The sequence below is a fragment of the Lagopus muta genome, chromosome 29, assembly GCF_023343835.1.
Source record: "Lagopus muta isolate bLagMut1 chromosome 29, bLagMut1 primary, whole genome shotgun sequence".
In the NCBI taxonomy this organism is placed as follows: Eukaryota; Metazoa; Chordata; class Aves; order Galliformes; family Phasianidae; genus Lagopus; species Lagopus muta.
Window position 1 is genome coordinate 2,089,959 of NC_064461.1, and position 23,693 is coordinate 2,113,651.

The 23,693-nt window shown below is 65.1% G+C and overlaps 1 protein-coding gene across 1 annotated transcript; it reads right to left on the minus strand.

The window, feature by feature from the left end:
- Nucleotides 1-1,993: 1,993 nt before the first annotated feature.
- IQGAP3 (IQ motif containing GTPase activating protein 3) lies at nt 1,994-21,427 on the minus strand. The gene is given in 43 exon segments (XM_048929375.1): nt 1,994-2,697; nt 2,804-2,912; nt 3,510-3,611; nt 3,718-3,884; nt 4,466-4,678; nt 4,953-5,040; nt 5,185-5,326; nt 5,410-5,512; nt 6,122-6,254; nt 6,500-6,582; nt 6,584-6,733; nt 7,088-7,172; nt 7,526-7,666; nt 7,966-8,190; nt 9,779-9,942; nt 10,031-10,183; nt 11,306-11,514; nt 11,739-11,808; nt 12,146-12,217; nt 12,900-12,983; nt 13,778-13,936; nt 15,729-15,871; nt 15,956-16,007; nt 16,010-16,125; nt 16,432-16,522; nt 16,685-16,848; nt 16,935-17,059; nt 17,683-17,843; nt 17,927-18,104; nt 18,423-18,496; nt 18,578-18,741; nt 18,862-18,952; nt 19,105-19,239; nt 19,242-19,279; nt 19,398-19,439; nt 19,442-19,493; nt 19,495-19,511; nt 19,634-19,701; nt 19,840-19,915; nt 20,633-20,711; nt 20,959-21,115; nt 21,362-21,396; nt 21,398-21,427. Coding segments are annotated over 43 exon segments (4,854 nt in total). The 3' UTR covers nt 1,994-2,583.
- Nucleotides 21,428-23,693: the final 2,266 nt, after the last annotated feature.

A 23,693-nucleotide genomic window follows, 5' to 3' on the forward strand; every position in this document is an offset into this window, starting at 1 on the left:
CATCTCCATAATCTCCACCCTCATCTTCATCTTCACCTTCATCTTCATCGTCATCTCCACCATCTCCACCATCGCCTCCCCCCCCGCTCTCTGTCGCCGACATTCACACTTCGTCCCTCCGTTCCACAGCCGCAGTTCGGTCGCGGTTTCCCCGCGGGGTTGGACGCGCCCCCCTCCAACGTGCGGGGCGGGCGGTGGACGGGAGGCTCGGCTCGGCCCCCAGCCCCGCACGGCGCTTTTCGGGGCGGCGTTTTCTCGCGGCCCCCGGGGCCGCCGCACCCGGTGAAGGCGCCCGTTAACGGGCCGCTGTGAGCGCTGAGCCCCGGGCTGCCGTGGGGCGGGGGGCTCCGGCGGGGCACGGCTCAGCAGCCCCGGCTCAGACGCCATTCCCACCACCCCCACCCGCCCATTTCCCCCCTTCCGTTCCCCATTCCCCCACTATTCCCATTCTTCCGTTCCCCTTTCCCGCATCCCATCCCCAATCCCATTGCCCCCATTCCACTCCACTCCACTCCATTCCATTCCATTCCATTCCAATTCCATTCCATTCCATTCCATTCCACTCCATTCCCTTCCATTCCATTCCACTCCACTCCACTCCACTCCATTCCATTCCATTCCATTCCATTCCATTCCACTCCATTCCATTCCACTCCATTCCATTTCACTCCATTCCATTCCATTCCATTCCATTCCATTCCATTCCATTCCACTCCATTCCATTCCCAGCGCCCGCTGCCTCAGTTTCCCCACCCCCCTCATTTGGGGACCCCCAACTGGGGCCAGCCCCTGCACACCCAGACCCCCAGAGCCCCACACCTGGGGGGGGGAGTGGGGGGGTAAATGTGGGGTGGGGGGGGAGGCAGGGCCCTGATGTGGGAACAGTGGGCGCCGAAGGGAATTTTGTCCAAAATCACAAAATGCTGCACGGCCAGCGCTGTGCGTCCCCAGCAATGGGACAGCAATGCAGGGCCACCAATGCAGCGCCACCAATGTGGGGCCACCAATGCGGGGCCACCAATGTGGGGCCACCAATGCGGGGCCACCAATGCAGCGCCACCAATGTGGGGCCACCAATGCAGCGCCACCAATGTGGGGCCACCAATGCAGCGCCACCAATGCAGCGCCACCAATGCGGGGCCACCAATGTGGGGCCACCAATGCGGGGCCACCAATGCAGCGCCACCAATGCTGTGCCACCAATGCAGGGCCCCAATGCGGTGCCACCAATGCAGCGCCACCAATTCAGTGCCACCAATGCAGGGCCACCAATGCGGGGCCACCAACAGAACGACACCGCCGTGTCCCCGGCCCGCAGTGACGCTGAGCTCGGTGCCCCCAGTTCTGACCCACAGGATCCCTTCCAACTCGACGTTCCATGACCCCAAGGTCCTTCATGTCCCCTCCACCCAGCCGCGCTGTGACCCACAGGATCCCCTCCATCCAACCTCCCCTGTGGTTCTGTGACCCATAGGACGGATCCCTTCCCACCCCCCGACCCTCAGGTCCCTTCCACCCCACACGCTGTGACCCCCATCGCCCTACAACCTTCGATCCACCGCGCCGTGCTGTGACCCCACTGCTCTGACCCACAGGATCCCTTCCATCCCAACCATTCCACGGCTCTGCGGTTCTTCAGCTCCTCTCCGACCCAAAGCGCCGTGACCCCGTGGCTCTGCAGGATCCCTTCCAACTCCATCTGCGCTTCCACGATCCTTCAGCTCCCCGCCAACCCTCCCGCACCGCGACCCCTTTGCTCTGTGACCCATAGGATCCCTCCCACCCCCCCCATCCTACGATCCTTCAGCTCCCTTCCAACCCTGTGACGCCGTGATCCCAGCACCCTGCGGTCTTTGAGGGCCCTCACCCCCCAACCCTGCCCCACTGCCTGGTTCCGTGGCTTTTAGGGTTGCCCCCCCTCCGCCCTGGGCTGAACCTGAAGCAGGGGGGGGGCTCTGCAGGGCTTTCTTTCCTTTCTCCTTATCCACCTTTATTCTGAAGAAACGCGCGGGGGCAGCAAAAAGCGGGGGAGGGGGGGGGCAGCTTTGATACGATAAAAAGAAACGCAGCAGCTCCTCCCAACGGGAGCCCAGCGAGGGGCTCCGCCTCACGGCAGCAACACCGGGACCGCAGCCCCCCCGGGTCCCTGGGAGCTCCTGAGGAGGACGGAGGGGGAGGGAAGGCGGAGGCAGAGCTTCAAAAGCGCCGCGCTGAAGTCACGCTTCGGGATGAGCGGAGCAGTAGAGCGGCCCCCGGGCTGAGCACAGCGCGGGACCCCCGCAGCCCGCAGGCACCGCATGCAGCGCCGGGAAAACCCCCCCTATTGCACTTCCAGCCGCCTGCACGGCAGCCCGGCGCCACAGCCTGCAGCGTCCTCATGCAGCAGCCATGCAGCACAGACCCCCCCCCCCCCCCAAACTTTGCACACAGAGCCGCAGCAGCTCCTGCCGGCCCCCACTGCCACAGGGCTTGGGGTCAACCCTGAGCCCAGCTCTGCTGCGGCTGTGGCAGAAAGGGAGGTGGGGGGGAGCGGGGAGGGGGGGAGTGGGAATCACCCCCAGCGCCCCCCCCCCAAAGCGCCGCTCACTTCTTGAAGAACTTCTTGTTGAGCAGGAAGAGGAGCAGGTTGACGTTGACTTTGGCTCTGTCGAACATCTTCATGACGGCGACGCCTTCGTACTGCAGCTGCAGCAGCTCCTGCGCAGGAGCCACCATCACCACCATCACCACCATCACTGCCATCACCGCCATCACCGCCCCCCCCAAAGCCCCCTGCCCGCCCCCCCGGCCCGGGGTCTCCCACCTGGTAGCGCAGCTGGAAGCGCTCCATGTCGATGCCCATGAATTGGGCCTTCACCTGGAAGCAGCCGGGCTCCTGGCACGGGACGATGTCGAAGACGACGTTCTTCAGCCTGGGGGATGGGCAGCCGCTGCCTCGAATGGCTGCGAGGCTGTGGCGCAGCCCCCCCGACCCCCCCCCCCAATTAACTGTGGGGTCACACAGCCACGCAGCCCCCCCAGCACAGACCCACAGCTCCCATCTGCTCTGAGTCCTGCTGCTCCCCCAGCAGAGCCTGAAGGCAACTCACCCAGCCTGCGCCGTGGGGCTGCCCCACACCAACCCCCACCTGTGAGCCCCACGCGGCTGCAGGATCGTGGGCCCACAGAACCATTGGAGGTGGAAGGAGCCCCCAGAGGTCATCTGGTCCCAGCCCCTGCAGAGAGCCGGGGCAAAGGTCCTGCAACCCAAACTGTTCCCATGTTCTGATGGCCCTAAGGATGACCTTCAAGGTCCTCCCCACCCCAAAGCTCTCCATGGTTGACCTTCAAGGACCTTCCCCACCCCCACCATCCTACGGCTCTGTGAACGATCATTAAGGCAAGGGAATCACAGAACCACCGGAGTTGGAAGGAGCCGCCCAAAGCCCCCCGGTCCCCCCCCAGCCCCCAGCAGGGACGCCCCCAGCTCCCCAGCCTGAACTCAGACCCCCCGGGGCCGCGGGACGCACTGGCTGGCCGGCAGGTCCTGGATGTCCAGCAGCACCCCCATCTCGCAGAGCCGCGCGGCGCTGTAACGCAGGGGCTGCAGCTTCTTGTTCTTCCCGCCGAGCCTGGAAGAGAAGGGGCGCACGGAGCACCGCCATCGCCGGCCACAGGGGCACAACGCCTCGCTCGGTGCCATCGGGTTCTGTGGGGTTTCTCCTAAAGGCAACGCACTTGTGGCCGGCTGCCAGGCCGTCCAGGCAGCTCCTGATGTACTGGTTGTAATAATCGATCTGCTCCTCGTAGAACGAAGTCTTGGCGTCGAGGGCGCGCAGCGTCTGCCGCAGCTTCAGCAGCTCCTCCCTGCGGTGCTGCCGGTAGCGCCGCTGGTTGCGGATGTCCTGCGGGGAACGGAGCCGCGAGCTGGAAGGAAACTCCCTGAGCTTCGCCAGAGCCACCGAGCGCAGCGTGCATCAGAGCACAGCTGGATTGGAGCCTGGGGGCCTTCTGCAAGCCCAAGGGCTCTTTGGGGCCGGGGCTGGGTTGGATTCGGGGACCTCTGAGGTCTTCTCCAACCTGATGGTTCTGGGGTCCTGCTGATGGGCACAGCAAGAGGAGTTGGGATTGGACTCGACTCTGCAACCCTAACCGTTCTGTGACGCTCCTTAGGGACGTGGTGAGTGGCCATGGGTGGTGACCTCGGAGATGTCCAACCCTAAGGACTCTGCGTCCCAGCCAGGGACAGGCTGGGAGCGGTTGGACTCGGTGGCCTCGGAGGTCTTTTCCAACCCAATGTTCAGTGACCCCATTTAAGGACCGGCTCAGTGGGCTGCACTGGGCTCAGTGATCCGGAGGGCTTTTCTGACCCTGACGATTCCGTGACCCCCTGCTCCTCCTTTTAACAGCTCTCAACATGAAGCAATGCTGCGTAAATGAAGTCGCCCCCTCCCTCCCAGAACGCCGCCCATCTCCCCCGCTTTGCCTTGGCCAGCTCGTTGACGAGCCCCTGGTAGTGCTGGGCTGCAGCCACCAGCCCCAGGCCCTCCAGGCGCCGCAGGTTCCGCACGATCCTCCGCTTCTTCTCCTCCAAGCTCAGCTGGCCGGCGGCCACCAGCGAGCGGCGGTGCTTCAGGTTGGGGGGGGTCTGGGAGTCCCACAGCGCCCGCCGGCGCATCAGGTGGTGGTGGGAGGCTTCCTGGGGGGCAGAAGGGGGACGGGGTGCTGGGAGGCTTCCTGGGGTGCTGGGTGGTGATGGGATGCTTGTTGTGGGGCAGGGGGCGCACAGTGTGTGCGAGATGGAGCTCCCAGCTCTCACATGTTTTGCCCTAAGCCCAAAGCACCCCTCGGTTCTGCAAAATAGAGCGCAGCGGCTGCAGGGGCGCAGGGCAGGGCTGTGGGGCAGGGCTGTGGGTCAGGGCCGTGGGGCAGGGCCAGCCCCACATTCACGGGCTGCAGCTCGCCACTCTCACCTCCAGCTCCGACGCCGGCGTCCGCAGGATCTCCGTGAGGGACCCTCCTGGCTGGCACTGGATGACGTCCACCAGCATCTGCTTGGTGCTGGGGACAGGAGGGGGTGAGGCGCCCGCTCCGCTCCACCACCGCACGTCCAAAGGGTTTCTTTGCTGAGCGCCTGAGCCAACATCCCCCCCCAAAGGATCCCGAAGGCTGCGGCCGTGGGGCAGCCATCAGCGCCACCCTCACCTCAGCAGCAAGCTCCTGCCATTGCTCTGCTCGCCGCCCACCTCCGGCAGCGGCTTCCCGGTGAGGGTGAGGGAGATCTCCACGCTGCTGAGCTGCGACAGCGCGGGCTCCGTGCCCCCCCCCGGGCTGGGAGCACTCTCTCCTATGGGAAGGAGACCGGAGTGAGGGGGGGGGGGGTTGGCCGGGATGAGGGGGAGGGGTGCGATGGCACAGCTCTCTACGTACCAACCAGGGCCTGGACAGTGGGAAGCTCACCCAGGTCCTCCAGCAGCTCATGCAGAGGGTCCCTGGGGTCGGGTGCGATGGAGTCCTGGTGCTCGAGGAGGAGCTGAGCAGTGAGAACAAGGAGTCAGTGGCAAAGGGGCGCGGGGGGGAAGGGGGACTTGGAGCAAAGGGCCACAGAAATCCTCTGTGCTCAAGTTTGTGAAGTGAGGGGGTTTGGGAAGGGGGCTGCAGAGCGGGGATTCGGGCGGAGCAGAGGGGACCGATCTGCTGTGGGAAACACGATGGGATCCAGAGGGGCTGTGCAGCCCTGCTGGGAACTGCTGGCTGGGTGACACCGTGGGATGGAGGGGCGCCGCGCTGCAGCACGGCTGCGGCTCAGTGATGCTCCACCATCGGCCCATCCCTGCTCACTTCTGGGATCACCAAGGTTGGAAAAGCCCCCCAGGACCTCAGGTCCAACCCTCGCACCCCCCCGTCACAGGGACACAAAGGACGATCTCAGACGTCTCCTCCAACCTCAGCGATCGTGTGACCCCATCCGCAGGCACAGCGGGGACGTGGGGTGGGACCCGCTGGTCTCGGGGGGGGCTTTTCCAACGAGCCCAACCCTGACCCACCGCCCCCCCCCCCCGCTGAGCGCATCCCTCAGCGTCGCATCACTGCGGGCCCTGAGCCCCTCCAGGGGACGGCGAGCCCCCGACGCCCCCCTCACCCTGTGCGTGGCGACGAGTTCCCCCGCCGTGATGTAGACGACGGGTTTGGCCACGGCCACCATCTCTGAGTACTCGTCCATGTTGAACCTCTCCTCGGGCTCCGGGACGCGGCAGGCGGCGGCGATGAACCTTCTGTGGGATCACCGTGCTGAGCCTCGGGCCAACCGCCACCACTGCCACCATCACCACCATCCCCACTGCCACCATCACCACCATCACCACCATCCCCACTGCCACCATTGCCACCATCACCACCGCCGCCATCGCCACCATTGCCACCAACATCACCACCATTGCCGCTGCCATTGCCACCCTCACTGCTATCACCACCATCACCACCCCCCCCCCCCCCGCCATGCCACCCCCCCAGCACCCACCGGAACTTGCTGTGTGTCTCCTCCAGGTAGTGGTTGGCCGCACACAGGTGCGCGTTCTCCCCCTCGAAGGCTTTCCGTGCGGCCCGCGTGCTGCAGCACTTTGGCGATGGAGCCGAGGCTGCGGCGCTGCTCAGGGCGCAGGGCTGCCCCGGCTGAGACGTCCACGATGTCAAAGCCGTCGGGGGCCACCACGGCCGGGTTCATGAAGCGGTAGTAGAGGAGGTTCCCCACCACCTGTGGGGCGGGAGACGGCCGCGTTGGAGAGCCTGCGCAGCGGGGGGGAGGGCTGCTCTATGGGACCCCCGCACAGAGTGCCTGCAGGAGGCATCTGATCCAGGCAACGTTTCCACTGAAGGTCTCTGCTGGTCTCTATACTGGGAGCACTGGGCCCCCGCACCCATACTGGGAGCACTGGGTCAGCCCATACTGGGAAGCAGCGTGTCCCTGTGCCCATACTGGGAGCACTGGGTCGTGAAGGTCACGAAATCGAGAGGGAAGTGGCAACTGAGGGACATCCTGGAGCGAGATCCCCCTCCCACAAACCCAGGGGTGCTGGGAAGCCCGCGTGGCAGCGCAGCCCCCAGGCACCTTGTCCAGCTCCTCCTCCGAGGCTTTGGGGAACTTCTCAGCCAGGGACGCCCGCAGGGTTTTGGCCACGTAGCGCATCCCATAGCTGGAGAGAGCACAGGGGAGGAGGTGGGTCAGCATGCGGTGAGGGACCGGGTGCCAAATCCACTGGGTCTCAGGAATCCCCGTCCCCATCTGCCCAGCTGCCAGCCCGCACCGCCCCAGAGGAAGCCTTCCTCCTGACTCCCTTCCTTACAGCTGCACCCCAGGAGCAGAGCGCTTGGGTTCAGAGGCCAAAAGCACCTCTGGGCATCAGCGGAGGAGCTGACATCGCTTCTCTCCTTGCCGGCAGCTCAAAGGAATTCCCACAGCAAGGAAAGGGACGGAAACCCCCCAGCGTCCCCCCTGCCCTCCCGGGGCCGCGCTGTGGGGACGTGGGGAGCCCTGCGGGGTACGCACGGGATTTGATCCACAGAAGAGGTGATGGCAGAGACGAACTTCTCTGTCACGGTGAGGAGAGTGCGGACGGAGACGTCCAGGCGCCGCTGGACCTCGGGGTGGCAGAGGGCTTGCTCGGGGCTCACCTCGTATGGGAGCCCGCTGCGCGAGGACACCCAGTGCCCATCACCAGCCCGGCACCAGCTGAGCCCCCAGCAAACCTCGGCGCTGGGCTGAGCCCCCACCCAACCTCACCACCTTGGTAACCCAGCACAAGGTGAGCCCCCCCCTCCCACCCAAACCTTCGCTCCGCAGCACCAGCTGAGCCCCCCACCCCACCTCACCACACCAGCACCGGGCTGAGCCCCCACCCAACCTCAGCACCCCGACACCGAGCTGAGCCTCCCATCCCACCTCCCCCCCCCCGGCACCAGCTGAGCCCCCGCCCTGCCCCACCTCACCTCCTCTGCCCGCTCTGTGACTCGGCCTGGTTGACCCACGCCTTGTAGATGTCCACGGGGTCGGTTCGGATGCTGAGGGTCGCATCCTGCAGCACCTCCCGCACCGGGCGGCCCAGGATCTGCCTCAGGGCGCTCTGCCCGCGGGCGCTGCGGTAGAAGCTGACCACCATGCGGATGACGGCGGCGTTCCCCGTCAGGATGTCGTGGATGTGATCCACTCTGCACCTGCAGAGAGACGGGCACAGGGATGGAGCCGGACGCGGCGTGGTTCAGCTGCCCGCTCCAGAACTGACGCCTCCTATTTATTGGCGTGGAAACGACAGCAGCTGTGGACGCTCCGTGATGGAGCGAATTCTCGGCTGCTGCAGAACGCTTTTTTGACGCTCCCTGCTGTCAGCTCAGCGATTCTGCCAGCACCTTGCTGGAATCTGCCCGTGGGGAGCAGCCACGGCCACCGCACCAACAGCTGGCTGAGCAGCGGCTGCTGTTCTCAGTTTGTGAGGGGTTTTTCACAGAACACCTGAACCGCTCAGGTTGGAAAAGACACCGAGTCCAACCACAGCCCAGCTGCGCTGCCCGCCTCCAGCAGCCCTCTGCGAACCCAGGCCGAGCACCACATCCAGACCTCAGCGCCCCCAGGGACGGGGCCTCCATCCCTCCCTCACAGCCCATCCCAGGGCTTCACAGCCCTTCTCTGCACACAGGTTTGTCCTGACACCAACCTGAACCTCCCCTGGCACAGTGAGGCCGTTTCCCCCCGTCCTGTCAGCGGTGCTGCGACCGCCGTTCAGGGGCGGGCAGAGAGCAGCAAGGTCTCCTCAGCCTCCTCTCCCCCACAACAAACAGCTCCGCTCCTTCGCTCTCTCCTCACAGCCCACCTTCTCCAAGCCCTTCCCCAGCCTCGCTGCCCTGCTCTGCCCTGCTGCGGCCCCTCCGTGCCCTTTCTGTACAGAGGTGCCCAAACCCAAACTGGAGCTGAGGCCTCACAAACGCTGAGCGCAGGGCAGGACGACTTCCCTGCTCCCCTCGCCACTCCTGATCCCAGCCAGGACGCCGTTGGTTTCTCGGCCCCCTGCGCACACTGCAGGCTCGCCTTCAGCCATGAGCACACTGAGCTCCCTGTCCATCAGGCAGCTTTCAGCCACTCCTCCCCAAGCCTGCAGGGTCGCCTGGGTTGCTGTGACCAAAATGCAGGACCCCACACTGGGCCCTACCGAAATCATTTTGCCTTGGCCATCGATCCAGTCTATCCAGGTCCCTCTGCAGCGCCTTTCTGCCCTCAGGCAGACCAGCAGCCCTTCCAGCTTGCTGCCATCTGCAGACCTACTGAGGTCAATGAAGGTGTTCCTAGGAGCAGCCCCAGAACAGAGCCCTGTGGGACCCCCCAGTGCCTGGCTGCCCACCGGCTGCCATCCCAGCTTCTCCGCGGGGACGGGGCAGTGCCAAAGGCTGCACGAAGTCCAGGAGAGCACAAGGGCGGCCCTAAAAGCCTTTCTGACCACCAATCCCTTCCCCCACATTTCGCCCTCACAGCATCCGTCACCAAGCAGCAGGGACGGGCAGGTCAGCGGTGCAGCCCCCAGTTCTGCTAAGGGAGAGCGAATGGGCGTCTGCACAGAGTCAGATTTTGGAGCTGCACTGACTGCAGCCCCTCATGCTCCATTTGGAGACCTGCAGTGTTGACTCCGACTAAAACGGAGCTTTTTGCAAATCTACCCAAAATTAACCTATTTTCTTCCCCAGCAATCTCAACACCCATCCTCACATCTCCTCACCACAGCAGACCCTGCACGGGGGTCACCCCCCCCCCAACCTGATCTCCTCCTGCAGGGCCGCCTTGAAGAGCTGCAGCAGCAGAAAGCCTTCCCGCGGGTGGGAAGCGTAGCCGAACAGCGTGAAGATGACGGGCTGCAGGAACGTGGTGGATTTGTTCTGAGGCACCTGGAAGAGCAGCCTGGCCAGGTACCCGGGCTGCGTCTGCAGGGGAGGAGCGGAACGGAGAGCTGCGCTCAGTCCCAGCACCTCAGAGAGGTGGGCAGCAGGGACCCTCTGCCCCCCAGCCCACCTGCAGCAGGTAGAAGAGGTGCTGGTAGGCCTCCAGCTTCTGCCGCTTCTCCTTGCTGAGAGATTTGAGCCCCTTCTGCTTGTCCAGGCACATCAGCTCCGACAGCTGCTCCCTGTTCTTCCTGGTCAGCTTCCCACACTGCGACACCACCTCCTGCAGGGGGGAACCAATGCATTGCTATGGCTGGAAGAGACCCGTGGGTCACCCCGACCCCCCCACCACCCTGACCCCCCCACCACTCCCACCCCCAGCATCGGTGCGCTTGGAAAAGACCACCGAGATGGGCCATAAGGGAGCACTGGGTTGTCCTTGAGAGCAGCCCTGCACAGAAGGACCTGGGGGTCCTGAGCGATGAAAAGCTGAACGGGAGCCAGCAGGGTGTGACTGCAGCTGGGAAACAAACGGGGTCCTGGGCGCCATCAGCAGAGGGGGGGCAGCAGGGACATGGAGGTGATCGTCCCCCTCTGCTCTGCTCTCTGAGGCCCCGTCTGCAGCACTGCGTCCAGGGCTGGAGCCCCAGGACAAGAAGGACAGGGAGCTGTGGGAGAGGAGCCAGAGGAGCTGGAGATGAGCAGGGGCTGCAGCAGCTCCCTGCAAAGCCAGGCTGAGGGAGCTGGGCTCGTTCAGCATGGAGAAGAGGAGCTGGGGCTGAGCTGAGTGCAGCCTGCAGCGCCTGCAGGGAGCCTGCAGCCAGGAGGGGAGGCAGCTCTTGGGCAGGGGAGATGAGAGCAGGGAACGGCTGGAAGCGGAGGGAGGGCAGCTGGAGGCTGGGGCTCAGGGAAGTTGTGTGCTGGGAGAGCGGTGAGGGGCTGAACAGCTGCCCAGAGAGGCTGCGATGCCCCGTCCATCCCTGGAGGGGTTGGAGGCCAGGCTGGATGGGGCCCTGGGCAGCCTGGGCTGCTGTGAAACGTGGGGAGGTTGGCAGCAGGGTGGGGTTGGAGCTCCGTCAGCCTGGAGTCCCTTCCAAGCCCGGCCGTTCCGTGATTCTATGGCCCAGCCCAACCATGGGCGCCCCCAGCACCCAGCACCCGCTGGGAGGGGTCTCTTCCACTGGCAGTGTGTGCAGCGAGGGGGGGCTGTGGAGTGGAACTGGGTGACCCCACAGCTCTTCTCCAACCGTAACGACCTGAAGATCATCCGGTCCAACCTCACCCCGGCAGCCCAACACCTCCAGGGATGGTGCCCCCCCCCCCCCCCAGCAGCCCATTCAGGTGCCCAAGCGCTCTTGCAGAGAAGAAGCCACGACCCCCCCCCCCCATCCTGCCTGCTCCCCACCTGCAGCGTGGCGCGGTTCCTGACCAGCAGCCCGATCTGGACGTCCATGAGGCTCAGGTCGCCCTCCAGCTGCTGGCTCACACGGATCCTTTTGGCCACCTCCTCCCGCAGCCGCAGCACCTCCGCCTCCTCCACAAAGTTGTGCTGGCTCTGCTCCAGGACGTGGACGAAGCGCCGCACGGCGCCCAGCGGAGGGCTGTGCTCATGGACTGCAGCGGCACAGCAGCATCAGCGTGCGGCCCCAGGTGGGAGCGGGCAGGGACTGGGAGCACTGGGACAGCCCTTACTGGGAGCACTGGGACGGCCCTTACTGGGAGCGCTGGGACGGCCCTTACTGGGAGCGCTGGGACGGCCCTTACTGGGAAGGCACTGTGTTCCTGTGCCCCGTACTGGGAGCACACACCCACCCCCCCTCACCCCCAGCCGCACTCACCCAGCATCCTGTAGTCCCCGCGGGCTTTGTTAGCTCTCACAAAAGCCTGGATCTTAATGACAGCTCCGAGCTGCCAACACCAACAAGAGCATCAGGATGTGACCCTTTGGTGGCACCCAGACCCCAGGGTCTCTCAGGGATCCCCCCTCAGCCCTTCCTGTCAGCTCCATCCCCGCACTGTGTGCCCACAGCCTTCCCCCCCCAGACCCTCCCTCCATCAGAGACCTCAAAGCCTCCGTTGGGTTTTTGGAGCATTTTCCTCTCCCTGCCCATCGCAGCGCACACCACCCTGTGCTGCCATAACTTCCTTCGCCCACCACCACCCTCCTCCCTCCGCAGGGCTCCTCCAGGGGCTGCGGGGTGCAGCACCCACAGCAGGACGGGCTTCAGCCCCATCCATCGCTCACGTTCTTCCTGAAGTGGCGCAGCCTCTCCTGGTACCTTTTCCGAGCCCTCCACATCCTCACAGATGCTTGGATCTGGGGGGAGACGCTCCTTCAGAACCAGTGGGGGGGGGGAGGGAGGAACAGACATGGGGCAGCCGTGGGGGTGGGAGAAGGAGGGACAGCTCTGCTTCTGCACGGTGCGGCCGCTCAGAGCCCAGCAGGGACCACAGGAGCAGCACGGCCTGATGCACAGAGGGCAGGGAGCTGGGAGCACCGAGGCACTGCTCTCATCCTGGGAGCACCGGGAGCACTGGGTGCCCCTGCCCCACACTGGGAAATCATTGGGAAGCACTCGGTCACTGTACTGGGAGCACTGGGTCCCTGCGTCCCATACTGGGAGCACACACCCAAACCCCCCGGCACCACAGGGTCAAGGCTGGGTCTCTGGGCTTGCTACTGGGAGCGCTGGGTCGGCCCAGACTGGGAGCACTGCGTACCTCCAGCCATGCTGGGAAGCTCTGGGTCTTTGGGGCCAATACTGGAAGCACCGCATCCCTGTGCCCTGTGCTGGGAGCACTGGGTCACACTGTGCTCAGAGGCGCTGAGTCCCTGCACCCAATACTGGGAGCGCTGGGTCACCCCATACTGGGAGCACAGCCCCCCAGTGCCGCCCAGCTGCACCGCTCCCCCCAGCAGCACAAAGCAGGGAGGGACGCCGCGCTCATCGCTGGCGACACGGAGATGGGAGCAGGGGATGAAGGCAGAGGAGGCCAACCTTGATCACGGCGTCCACGTGGGCTCGCAGGAAGCGCAGGCGCTGCAGGAAAGCCTTGCGCTGCCGGTAGCCCCTCCAGCAAGCCTGGGGGGAGAGCCAGAGAACGGCTGAGGTTGGAAGAGACCACCGTGGTCACGGCCATCCTGGCGACCACAACCCGTCCCGGCAGCCCCACTCCTACCCCTGCAGAGCTACTGCTGTTGGAAAAGACCCCCGTCTGTGGGCACGGTGGGACGGGTTGGCGGTTGGACTTGATGATCTTAGACGTTGCCTCCAACAAGTCCGACCATCGGCCCATCCCCACCGCGCTCAGCTGTAGAATCGTTAAGTAATTAAGGCTGGAATAGATCTCCATGGCCATTGAGGCCAAGCATCGACTCATCCCCACTGCGCTCAGTTATAGAGCGATTAAATAATTAAGGTTAAGAAAGAACCCCAAGGTCATCGAGGCCAACCATCAGCCATCCCCACGCCGTGCACCCAGAGTTGCCGAGCTCAGAAGGGACCTCCAACGTCACCCAGTGCGACCGCCAGCCCACGGTGCCATCATTGAATCGCGATGGCTGGGGGAAGATCCACAGAACCCCAGCCCACTGCCCAGCCACCCCCACCGCAGCCACTGCTGGAGTCACCCCGCTTGGAGGAGTCCTCCAAGATCACCGCGTCCGACCCCAACCGATCCCCACCTCCGCATCCCTCAGCGCCGCTTCTCTGCAGCTCTGAACGCCTCCAGGGGCGGCAACCCCCGGCAACCGGACTGACACGACATCTTCCAGATCTGCTCCCAGACCCAAACCTGACCCTCCCCCAGTGCCACGCGAGGTCAGACCTCCGTCCTCGTTACCCCAAGAAGAAACCGACCCGGCTGCGCCGCCCACCTGGATCCTCACAGCTGCCTTCTGCTGCCGCCGCAGGGCCGCGAATCGCCGCCGTGCCAGGAAGCCGCGCAGAAGGGCCTGCAGCCGCAGCACGGCCGCCTCGTTGGACGCCCACAGGAGCTGCCGGTCGTGGGCTGCGCTCACTTGGGTGATGACGGACTGCAGGGACACCAAGTGTTGGGTGAGCGCAGCGGCACCAGCGCCTCCCGTGCAGTCGTTCAGGCTGGGAGCAATTCCCCGTGCCACCCAACACCAACCCCCCCAAACGTCACCCAGTGCAATGCCATCCTAATACCAGCCCCCTCAGTGTCACCCAGCCCAACGCCAGCCCCCCCCAACACCACCCACTGCAATGCCAACTCAATGCCAGACCCCCAGTGTCACCCAACCCCCCCAAACGTCACCCAGTCCAACGCCAACCCAACACCAGCTCCCCCAGTTTCGCCCAGTCCAACACCAAGCCCCCAACATCCCCCAGTCCAATGCCAACCCAACGCCAACCCCCCATCACCCATCGCCAATCCAACTCCAACCCCCCAGTGTTAACCCCCCCCAACGCCCCCCATTCCAACACCAACCCCCCCAACGCCCCCCATTCCAACACCAACCCAGCACCAACCCCCCAGCGTCACCCAGTCCAGTGCTGCCCACTCCATTGCCAACCTCCCATCATCTCCCAGCCCCCCCCAGTACCCCTCCCCCACATCGCCCTGCCCAGCCCCCAGCCCCACACCGACCCAACCGCGTCCCTCAGTGCCACATCTAAACCAGGATCCACCAAAGTCTACATTAAAGCTCGGCGCAGACGTTTTGCCGCAGGACGGAGGGACCTTTCAGCAGCCCCCAAGTGAGGCCCCCCGAGGCAGCAGCGGGTGCCGCCACAAGGAGCGGGCAGCAGTTCGGAGGTGCACAGAACTGGGGCTGCGCTCCCTTCTGGCACTGAACCGAAGGCCGTAAAACCAAAGAGAACCTCGGCAACTCGAGGCCAGACTGGGATCTGAACGTCGCTGCGGTGTAACCAGAATCTGCCCTGCCTGCTTGGCTCCCATTTCGGCCAAATGCTCAGAGGGCACAAAATTCAAAATGTGCAATGGAAAGAATCCAAGAAATTAAAGGAAAATTCCTCCTTGCCCATTTATACCAACAGGTTGGTAAGAAAGAGTTGCTTGGTTTTTTTGCTCCATGAAAAAGCAACTCCTCAGAGCAGCTTCTCACAACAACTCCTGATTTTTTTCCCAAGTTTTCCAGGGCGCTTTGCTAAGAACTTTCACGTCCTTTTTGCAGCCAATTGCAGCACCAGGCCACGTGCTGGGAAGGCTGCAGGCGTTTCTGCACACCTCAGCATTTCGATGGAGCCCTGCAGACCCCACGGACCTGAATGGAAGGGCGGAACGGTTGGGTTGAGAGACCCCAGAGATGAGGAAACGGCACCGCAGCACCGCGGGGCTGGGAGCTGCCCTACAGAGCATGGAACCACAGCACGGCTGGGCTGGAAGGGATCTCGTACATAACGGGACCATGGGATCACAGCAGGGGTTGGGAGGGACCCTGCAGGTCACTGAACACAGGATCAGAGTCTGGTTATGTTGGGAGCTGCCCTACAGATCATGGAACCACGGCATCGTTGGGCTGGAAGGGGTCCTTGCAGACCAGGGAATCACAGCACAGTTGGGTTGGAAGGGATCCTATGGGCATGGAATCAGAGCACAGCTGGGTTGCAAAGGACTGCATAGAGTGTAGAACCATGGGGTCACAGCGCAGGTGGGTTGGAAGGGATCCTACAGAGTGCAGAACCTCGGGCTCACAGCTGGGTTGGTGGGGACCTCCCTGCCCCCCAGCTCAGGCTGCCCACTGCCCCCATTCCCCCCCACGGCCTCAGGCAGCCCAGGGCCGGCGCCCCCACGGCTCTGCGCAGCACTGCCCCGGCCCCGCTGCCCTGCTTGCCCCATACCTGGATCTCCTCCCGGCTCAGGTGCGTGGCACACAGCTCCCCATCGCCCGGCCGCTCCCAGCTGCCCTCGAAGCTCTGCAGGCTCAGGTAAAACTCGGAGCCGTCCCGCAGGCGGTGCCGCACCCAGCGGGGTTTGGTGCTCCCTGCAACCCGTGTACAGCCGCTGTGCTACCAGGGCTGAGCCTCCTTCCCGGACAGGACTGGGGGCTCCCATCCCCGCGCTGTACCCGTTGGCCTCTTGGTGGCCGCCAGCGCCTGCAGCTGCTCCTGGTACCCCCCGCGGCACAGGCGTCCCGCACACCGCGCAGCCCCACGTCCGGGTTCCGCAGCACCCGCAGCGTCTGCGCCGCCCGCCCTTCCCTGATGGCCTGGTTGATGGCGGCTGTGCCCAGAGCCACTGCGGGAACGGGGGTGGGGTGAGGAAGGGCGGGGGGAATCGGGGAGGGGGAGTGCAGAGCTGAGGGGCTGAGGGAGAGGGAACGCGGGGTGGAGAGATGGGGGGCCCCGGGGGGACAGAGGAGGGACTCAGGGATTGGGATTACAGAGATGGGGCTGGGGCAGGAGGAGTGTAGAGATGGGGGTCCTGGTGAAGAGGAAGCATAGGGCGGATCAAAGATCAGGGTCTCAGGAAGGAGAAGAGCAGAAATGGGTGGAGGGACTGGGGGGGACAGGGTGCAGAGCTGCCCGGCGCAGCCCCACTCACTGCGCCTCGCCGCCGCCGTCTCCTCGTTGGCCGCACGCACCCCGCGCTCGATCTCCTCCCACCACAGCTCAGCTCCGCCGTCCTCGGTGGCCTGAAGTGCCGGGGAGGGGGATCGGCGTCCAGCCAGCCGGGCAGCCCCCGGCCCGCAGCCCCCGGCCCGCAGCCCCCGGCCCGCAGCCCCCGGCCCGCAGCCCCCGGCCCGCAGCCCCCGGCCCGCAGCCCCCGGCCCGCCCTTCGCGTCCCCGCCCCGCACCTGGGCTTTGGCCGCCCGCGCGCGGCTGAGGACGCGGTGGTAGCGCGGGGCGTTGGGCGGAAGCACGTCGGGCAGAGCGGCCGCGGGCAGCAGCAACGCCGCCAAGGTCCTCTGCGGGTCCGCGAGCCGCAGCGCCGCGTTGATGCGCCGCACCGCCAGCAGCCCTGCGGGATGGGAGGCTGTGGGGCCCCGCGTAGCGCCGCCGGACTCCCTGCCCCCTCCCGGAGGGACGCGGCGTGGCGCGACTCACGGTCGTTCTCGTCTCGCACCGAGGAGTTGGTGGCGTTCACGCCGTCCTGGATGTCGGTCCAGCTCAGGAACTCCGCCCCGGCTTTCCTGCGTCGGTCCTTCAGCTGCAGCAAGGAGTCGAAGTACCTGCGGGGGGCGGGGGGGAACGCGGGGCAGGGCAGAGCGGGGGGCCGCGGTTGGACTGGGTGACCTCGGGGGTCTTCACAAGCTTACCGACCCCAGAAATGGGCAGAGTCGGGCTGCTGCCTGGGGGCGGTTGAGCGGGGATGGGGGGGGATGGACTCGGAGGTCTCCTCCAAGCTGAGCGATGCCGCGGGTGAGCGGGCACAGGGGGCCACGGGCCGGCTGCTGGACGTGGAGACCTCCAACCTTAACAGCTCCACGAGGGGGCACGGAATGATCTCCGAGATGCCATCAGCCTTAATGAGCACGGCTGGATTTACAGCTCGAGGGCTGTAAACCTCCGGGGGCTTTTCCAACCTGAGGGACTCTGAGCGCACTGAGGGGGGGGCTGGATCGTTTGGGGAGGGTCTTCTCCACCCTGAAGGGTTCTGGTGCAGTGGGGGAACGGGGATTTGGAGCGGGACGATCCAAGAGGGCTTTTCCAATTATAAAGAATCGATGATGGAGGCAGGGAAGCCCACCGCCCAGCCAGCCTCCTCCCTTCCAGGCAAGCAGAGAGAGGAGCTGTGGACCCAACCTTCCCCACCACCCCCCAGAGACCCCCTCACCCACCCCCCATCCCTCACCGCCGTGCATTCTCCTCCTCCACACCCGACAGCCCCAGCGCAGAGCTGAGCAGCGCAGCCCAGAGCTCCTCGGGGTTCCCGGCGTCCAGAGCTCTGTTCACCAACGCCACGGCCGAGAGCATCTCCACGGCCACAAACAGCTCCTCGTGCAGCAGCTCGCCCTGCGCGGGGCACAAACGCACCCTGAGCCCCCGCGGCCCCCCCCCCCCCCCTTCCCGCCCCACGACGCCCCGCGACCCCCCACCCTCGGGTGCTGGCGCTGCAGCAGCGCCAGCTGCTGTTGGTAGAGCGCGGCAGCGTGGGGCAGCGCGGCTGGGAGCTGCGCCGACGGCTCCAGCAGCGCCTGCAGCGTGGCGGCCGGGATCCCCCGCCGGATGGCCGCGTTGATGGCGCTCACAGCCCGCAGCGCTGCCGGAGAGAGCGGGGATGGGGCTGAGGAGCCGCGCGGAGCTGCGCCCCATTGCAGCCCCTCTGGATTCCGCACTCCCCCACCCCTCCTTCCCGGCCCCCCCCACACTCCCAACCCCTCCCTCCTTCTCCCTCGGCCACCCTCATTTATAAGATCAGGTCCCCCAGAGCCCCCCCAGTTCACACCGCCCCACATCCCTCCTTTCCTAGGATCCAGAGCTCCCCTACCCTGACCCCCTACTGCAGGCCCCCACCCATACAACCCCACATCCCCCATTCCCCATTCTAGCTGTAGGATCCCCCCCATGCCCACTCACTGGCTCGCTCCTCACTCTCCCCTCTCGTTGGCCACCTGGATGCCCACGGCCACCTCCTCCTCATCCAGCAGCTCCACGTAGCCCAGCTCCTATGGATGCAGAAAGCATTGGGACCCCCGCAACTCCACCCAGAGCCCCCCAGTGCAGGCACCGCCGCTCCGAGCCCCCACCAGAGCCTTCTGCTGCCGCTGCACACGGAGCTGCTCCAGGCAGAGCTGCAGGTCGTCCCGCTGGAGGTGCGGGAGGCTCAGCGCAGGGTCCTGCAGCGCACGGTGCAGCAGCAGCGCATCCCCTCTCTGCACAGCGTCGTCCACCTCCTCCAGAGCCGCGTGCACTGCAGGGGGGCACAGCAGGGTCAGAGCGAACCCCCGCACCAAACAAAGCTGTCATCTCTCCATGGAAACGCACAGTGGGGCCACAGCCCCCCACGAAGGAGAGCGGGCGCACGGCTCACCGTTGGCCCTGCTGATGCTCCCCTGGATCTCTTCCTGCGTCAGGCAGCAGGTGTAGATGTCCTCCCCCTCCTCTGGGACCTGCGGGTGCCGCTGTCACCGTCCTGAGTCCCCCGCTCGCTTCCCAGCCCACATCCAAAGAGTAAAGAAAAAAAGACCCCAACCCCCCATTTCTCACCGATTTCCCCCGGCCCTGCAGGAGCCGAGCGCCTCCCTCACCCCCCAGTCCCCCATTTCTCACCCACTCCCTGCGGGCCGCCCTTCTCCCTCTGAGCCCCGCGCAGCACATCCTGGTAAGCGGCCGCCAGCGCCGTGCGCAGCCCCCGCAGCATCGCCCCGGGGTGGAGCAGCGCCTCCATGGTCTGCGCCGCGTCCCCGCGCGCTGCACCGCCACGTTGATGGCCAGCACGGCCGCGTGCACTGCGGGCAGCGTGCAAAGGAGACACGTGAGGGCCGCCACCTGCCGAGACCCCCAGGGCAGCCCCACGTCTGGGGTCGGGGGATGTTTCCCCCCCCCCCCCTACCCCCCCCCCATCACCTGCTGCCTCATCCAGCGAGAGCTCATCGGCCAGGATGCCCCGATGCGGCTGAACGCAGGCAGCTGCAGCCCCAGCTTCTCCAGCTCCCGCCCCCGCGTCGCTGATCTCCTCCTCTGGAGCAGCAGGGGAGATGGCACCGCTCGGCCCCCAGCGCCACGACCCCCCTCCCCCCAGTCCCACCCCCATCCATCCCCCCAGAGGGACCCAGAGCCGCAGCCCCCGCGCAGGGCCGTACCGGTGAAGTCCACCTTCCCAGACAGGTCCTGGATCTGCGGGGCCAACCCCAGCTTGAAGAGGTACAGACTGCGGGACGGAGCGCAGCGTCAGCTCCCACCCCACTGCTGGGACAGGAGGGGGGTCTGCGGCCCCCACCAGCAGGGAGAGGCGCCCGTCCTGCAGTGACGCAGCCGGGGGTGGGGGTGGGAGTGGGACCCCCCGAACCTGAGCGCGTGCAGGCAGTACACCGCCCTGGGCATGTTCTTCTTGTCATAGATGTCGGTGGTCTCCGGTGGAAGATCTGAGGTCATCCAGTGCCACCCAGCAGCCATTTGAAGGGGGAGTGAGAGGGGGGACAGAATCGAGATGGGTCCAAAGAGGGGGGGGAGGGGGGGCAGAGGGATGAATCCTCACTGCAGCCCTTGCACTGCCCCCCCCAACCCCAAAACACACACAGCCCCTATGGGGCTTCTGCTAGGACCCAGAGATGGGGGAACAGTGGGGGGGGGCCCAGGGACAGGGATACAGCTTGGGGGGTGGGGGGGGAAGGGGGACACAGCCACACCAGAGGGGGGATGCAGGGAAAGGGGGTGGGGGACACATTGAAGGGGAACCTGGGGGGGGCAGGAAGGTGGGAGTGGGGGGACCCAGAGTCAGGGACACAGTTGATAGGGGGGGGGGGGGGGGAGGGGGATGACACAGACAGGGACAATGTTGGGGGAGGGAGGTGACATGAGGGAGGGTACCCAGGGACAAGGACAGAGTGAGGGGCACACAGGGAAGAGGGAGTGGGGGGGAGGGGACCCAGGAACGTTTTGGAGGAGGGGGAGGATGCAGCAGAGGGGGGGGGGATACCCGGGGACAAGATGAGGGGGGACACAGTGAGGGAGACCCGGGATGGGGGGAACACAGCGGGGGAGAAACAGCAAAAGGGATCCAGGGATGAGGAGGACACGGCGGGGGACATCCAGGATGTGGGGGGGAACATTGGGGGATACCCAGGGAGGGGGGGCCTCACCGAGGGCAAGCCCGAGGCGGCTCAAGGCACAGCGCCAGTGGTTGATGTTGTCTGTGTGCCGGAACTGCAGCCCGCTCACCTGCACAAGGAGCAGACGGGTCAGGATGACACCCACCATAAATACCACCCCCCCCCCTCCCCCCCCGGGCCCCCAAGGACAGCCCAGCTCTCAGGGTTCGTTCCCACCCGCAGTCCTAAAGGCGATGGACCCGTGAGGCTGAGAGGACCCCCATCCCCCATCTGCTCTTATGAGGTCCAGGGAGGCTTTGAGCTGCCACCTGAAGGTCGCCCTATAGGACCTGCCCCCCCGTGCGCCCCCCCCTCACCCTATAGCGCGTCTGCTGGGGGTCATAGATCCTCGCAGGAGGGACGGCGTCAGGGGCGAAGCGGTGGCCCAGCCTGGCCAGCAGCACGCCATTGCGCAGGTTCTCCTCCAGCTCGGTGGGGGGGGGCAGCTCCTCACCCAGGCAGGTCTCCATCCAGCTGGGGTTGGGGGGAAGGGGGGGCTCACAGAGGGGTGGCACCGAGCTCCACCTCCCCCCCCCCCCCCTGCACCCCCATTTGTGCTCACGGGGAAGGGCAGCCCCCCCAACCTCCCCCTCCAAAGGAACCCTACAGCCCTCACTCAGCCCGTGCCTTCTCTCCTCTCTGACGTCGGACCCCCCCCCCCCCTCCCCCCCCCCCCAAGCTGGGGGGTGTTTTGGGAGCTGGGGGAGGGGGGGGCCTCACCGCTTGGCCTCCTCCAGGCGGCACAGGTATTGGTAGGGCGACGTTCTGCCGCCGCTGCTCGTCCATCCTGCTCCGCGCTGGGACGCTGCCCTGCAGCAGGGACCCCCATGTCATCCCCCCACGTCACCCCTCCCCCCACGTCACCCCCAGCCCGTTCTCCCCGAGGGTGGGGGAGCACCGAGGTATCGCGGTGGCGGCGCCATGGAGACCCCCTGCCCCATTTCCTCCCCCCTCGACCCTGAGCCCGCATCTGGGGCTTGAAATGGGGGGGGACAGGACAGCGAGGCGATGATTTCGGGGTCTACCATGGCGCCGCAGGGATGAGGGACCTTCCCAAGTGGGGGGTAGCAGCCCCCGCAGCACCAAACAACCCCCACACACCCCGGACACAAAACACCCCCAAACGCCCCCCAGCCCCAAACACAGCAGCTCCCAAATCCCAACCCGCCCAAAGCATCGGCTCCCCGCTCCCGGCTCCCGGCTCCCGGCTCCCCGCTCACATTGCGGCCGTTCCGCTCCGTCATGGCCGAGATTTGAATCTCCCGCCGGGGGTCACGTGACGCAGAGGAGAGCAGTCACGTGGAGCCGCGCGGGGGGCTGCTGGGAGTTGTAGTTCGTGCTGTTGGAGTCAATGGGGCGCAGCGTGGGCGGTGCTGGGGGGATCCCGCAGCTGTGGTACCCGGTACAGCAATGTCACCCGACACGGTCGTGTCACCATCACAGCAGTGTCACCATCACAGCTGTGTCACATCACACCAATGTCACATCACAGCAATGTCACCATCACAGCAGTGTCACCATCACAGCAGTGTCACATCACAGCAGTGTCACCAGCACACAGCAATGTCACCATCACAGCAGTGTCACCCATCACAGCAATGTCACCATCACAGCAATGTCACCATCACAGCAGTGTCACATCACAGCAGTGTCACCAGCACAGCAATGTCACCATCACAGCAGTGTCACCATCACAGCAATGTCACATCACAGCAGTGTCACCATCACAGCAATGTCACCATCACAGCAGTGTCACCATCACAGCAATGTCACATCACAGCAGTGTCACCATCACAGCAATGTCACATCACAGCAGTGTCACCATCACAGCAATGTCACCATCACAGCAATGTCACCATCACAGCAGTGTCACATCACAGCAGTATCACATCACAGCAGTGGTCCACACCGCAGCAGTGTCACATCACAGCAATGTCACATCGCAGCAGTGTCGCTGTCCCCCCTGTGCCGCCCATCGCAGCTCCGAACCGAAGATTTCCGTCCGCCGACCCCCGTGAGAGCAGCCGAGTTGATTCTCTATGGCAGCCAGCGGCGCGCGCCCCCTGCTGGCCAAAGGAGGAATTGCGCTCCGCTCCCATCGCGGCTCGGGCTCACGACCTTCCCGACGCCGCCGCATCCTGCGGGAATCCGGCGCTGTTTCTGCATTAGAACAAGGTACGAGTTTTTATTTTCACGGTCTCCGCTGCCGTGGTTCTTTTGGGGGGGTCTCTGATAGTTTTCATCACCTATCCTGTAGGTGAGGCTTTCCAGTGGCTTGCAGAACAAACTCTATGAGCACGAAGTCGCTGTAGGGCAGGCATGTTTTATTCGGCCGAGAAGGGGGCAGAACTCCTTCCTTACAATTAATCCTAGAACTTCATTATATATTATGAATATTATAATGATTGATAATGATAATGATATATAATATATAACGAATATATTATATATTATGAATATATGATGATATTCCACGCCTGTTCTATGTCCCAAACTCCACCCCTAACCTGTGACCCCACATTGCTCCCATCGTTGGTGCTCAGCTGCTCTCACGATTTTAAGATCAGGCCCTGATTCACAGCAATGCGCTCCCAATATCCGGGTGAAGTAGTTCATAATCACGGAGGTGAGGCGGATGCAGTCGGTTATGGGCACAAAGACTGCAGCTCCTGTCCCAGCCTTCCGAAACACCTCCGAGCCTTCCTGACCGCCTTCCTAACGCTTGGTGCTGCTGGACGGACATCGGAGCCGCTCAGCCCCGCTCCCGCAGCCGGGCCGTGGCAGCAGCGCAGCCGCTGGAGCCGCTCACCGCGGCACGGTGACGATCGGTAACCGGAGCCACCGGGGCCATCGCCAGGGGAGCCCTCTGGGAGCGCGCACGAACACGGCTCTCACCGCCGCCCGGAGGCTGCGGGGTTGGGGTCGCTCCTGGGACCCTTCCCTGGGAGGGGGGAGAGGGGGGCACGGCAGCCACGATCGCCCCCTCCCCAAATCCGTGAGTAAATGGCACAGGGAGAAGCAGACGGGGTGCTTGGGGCTGGGGGGACGCCGA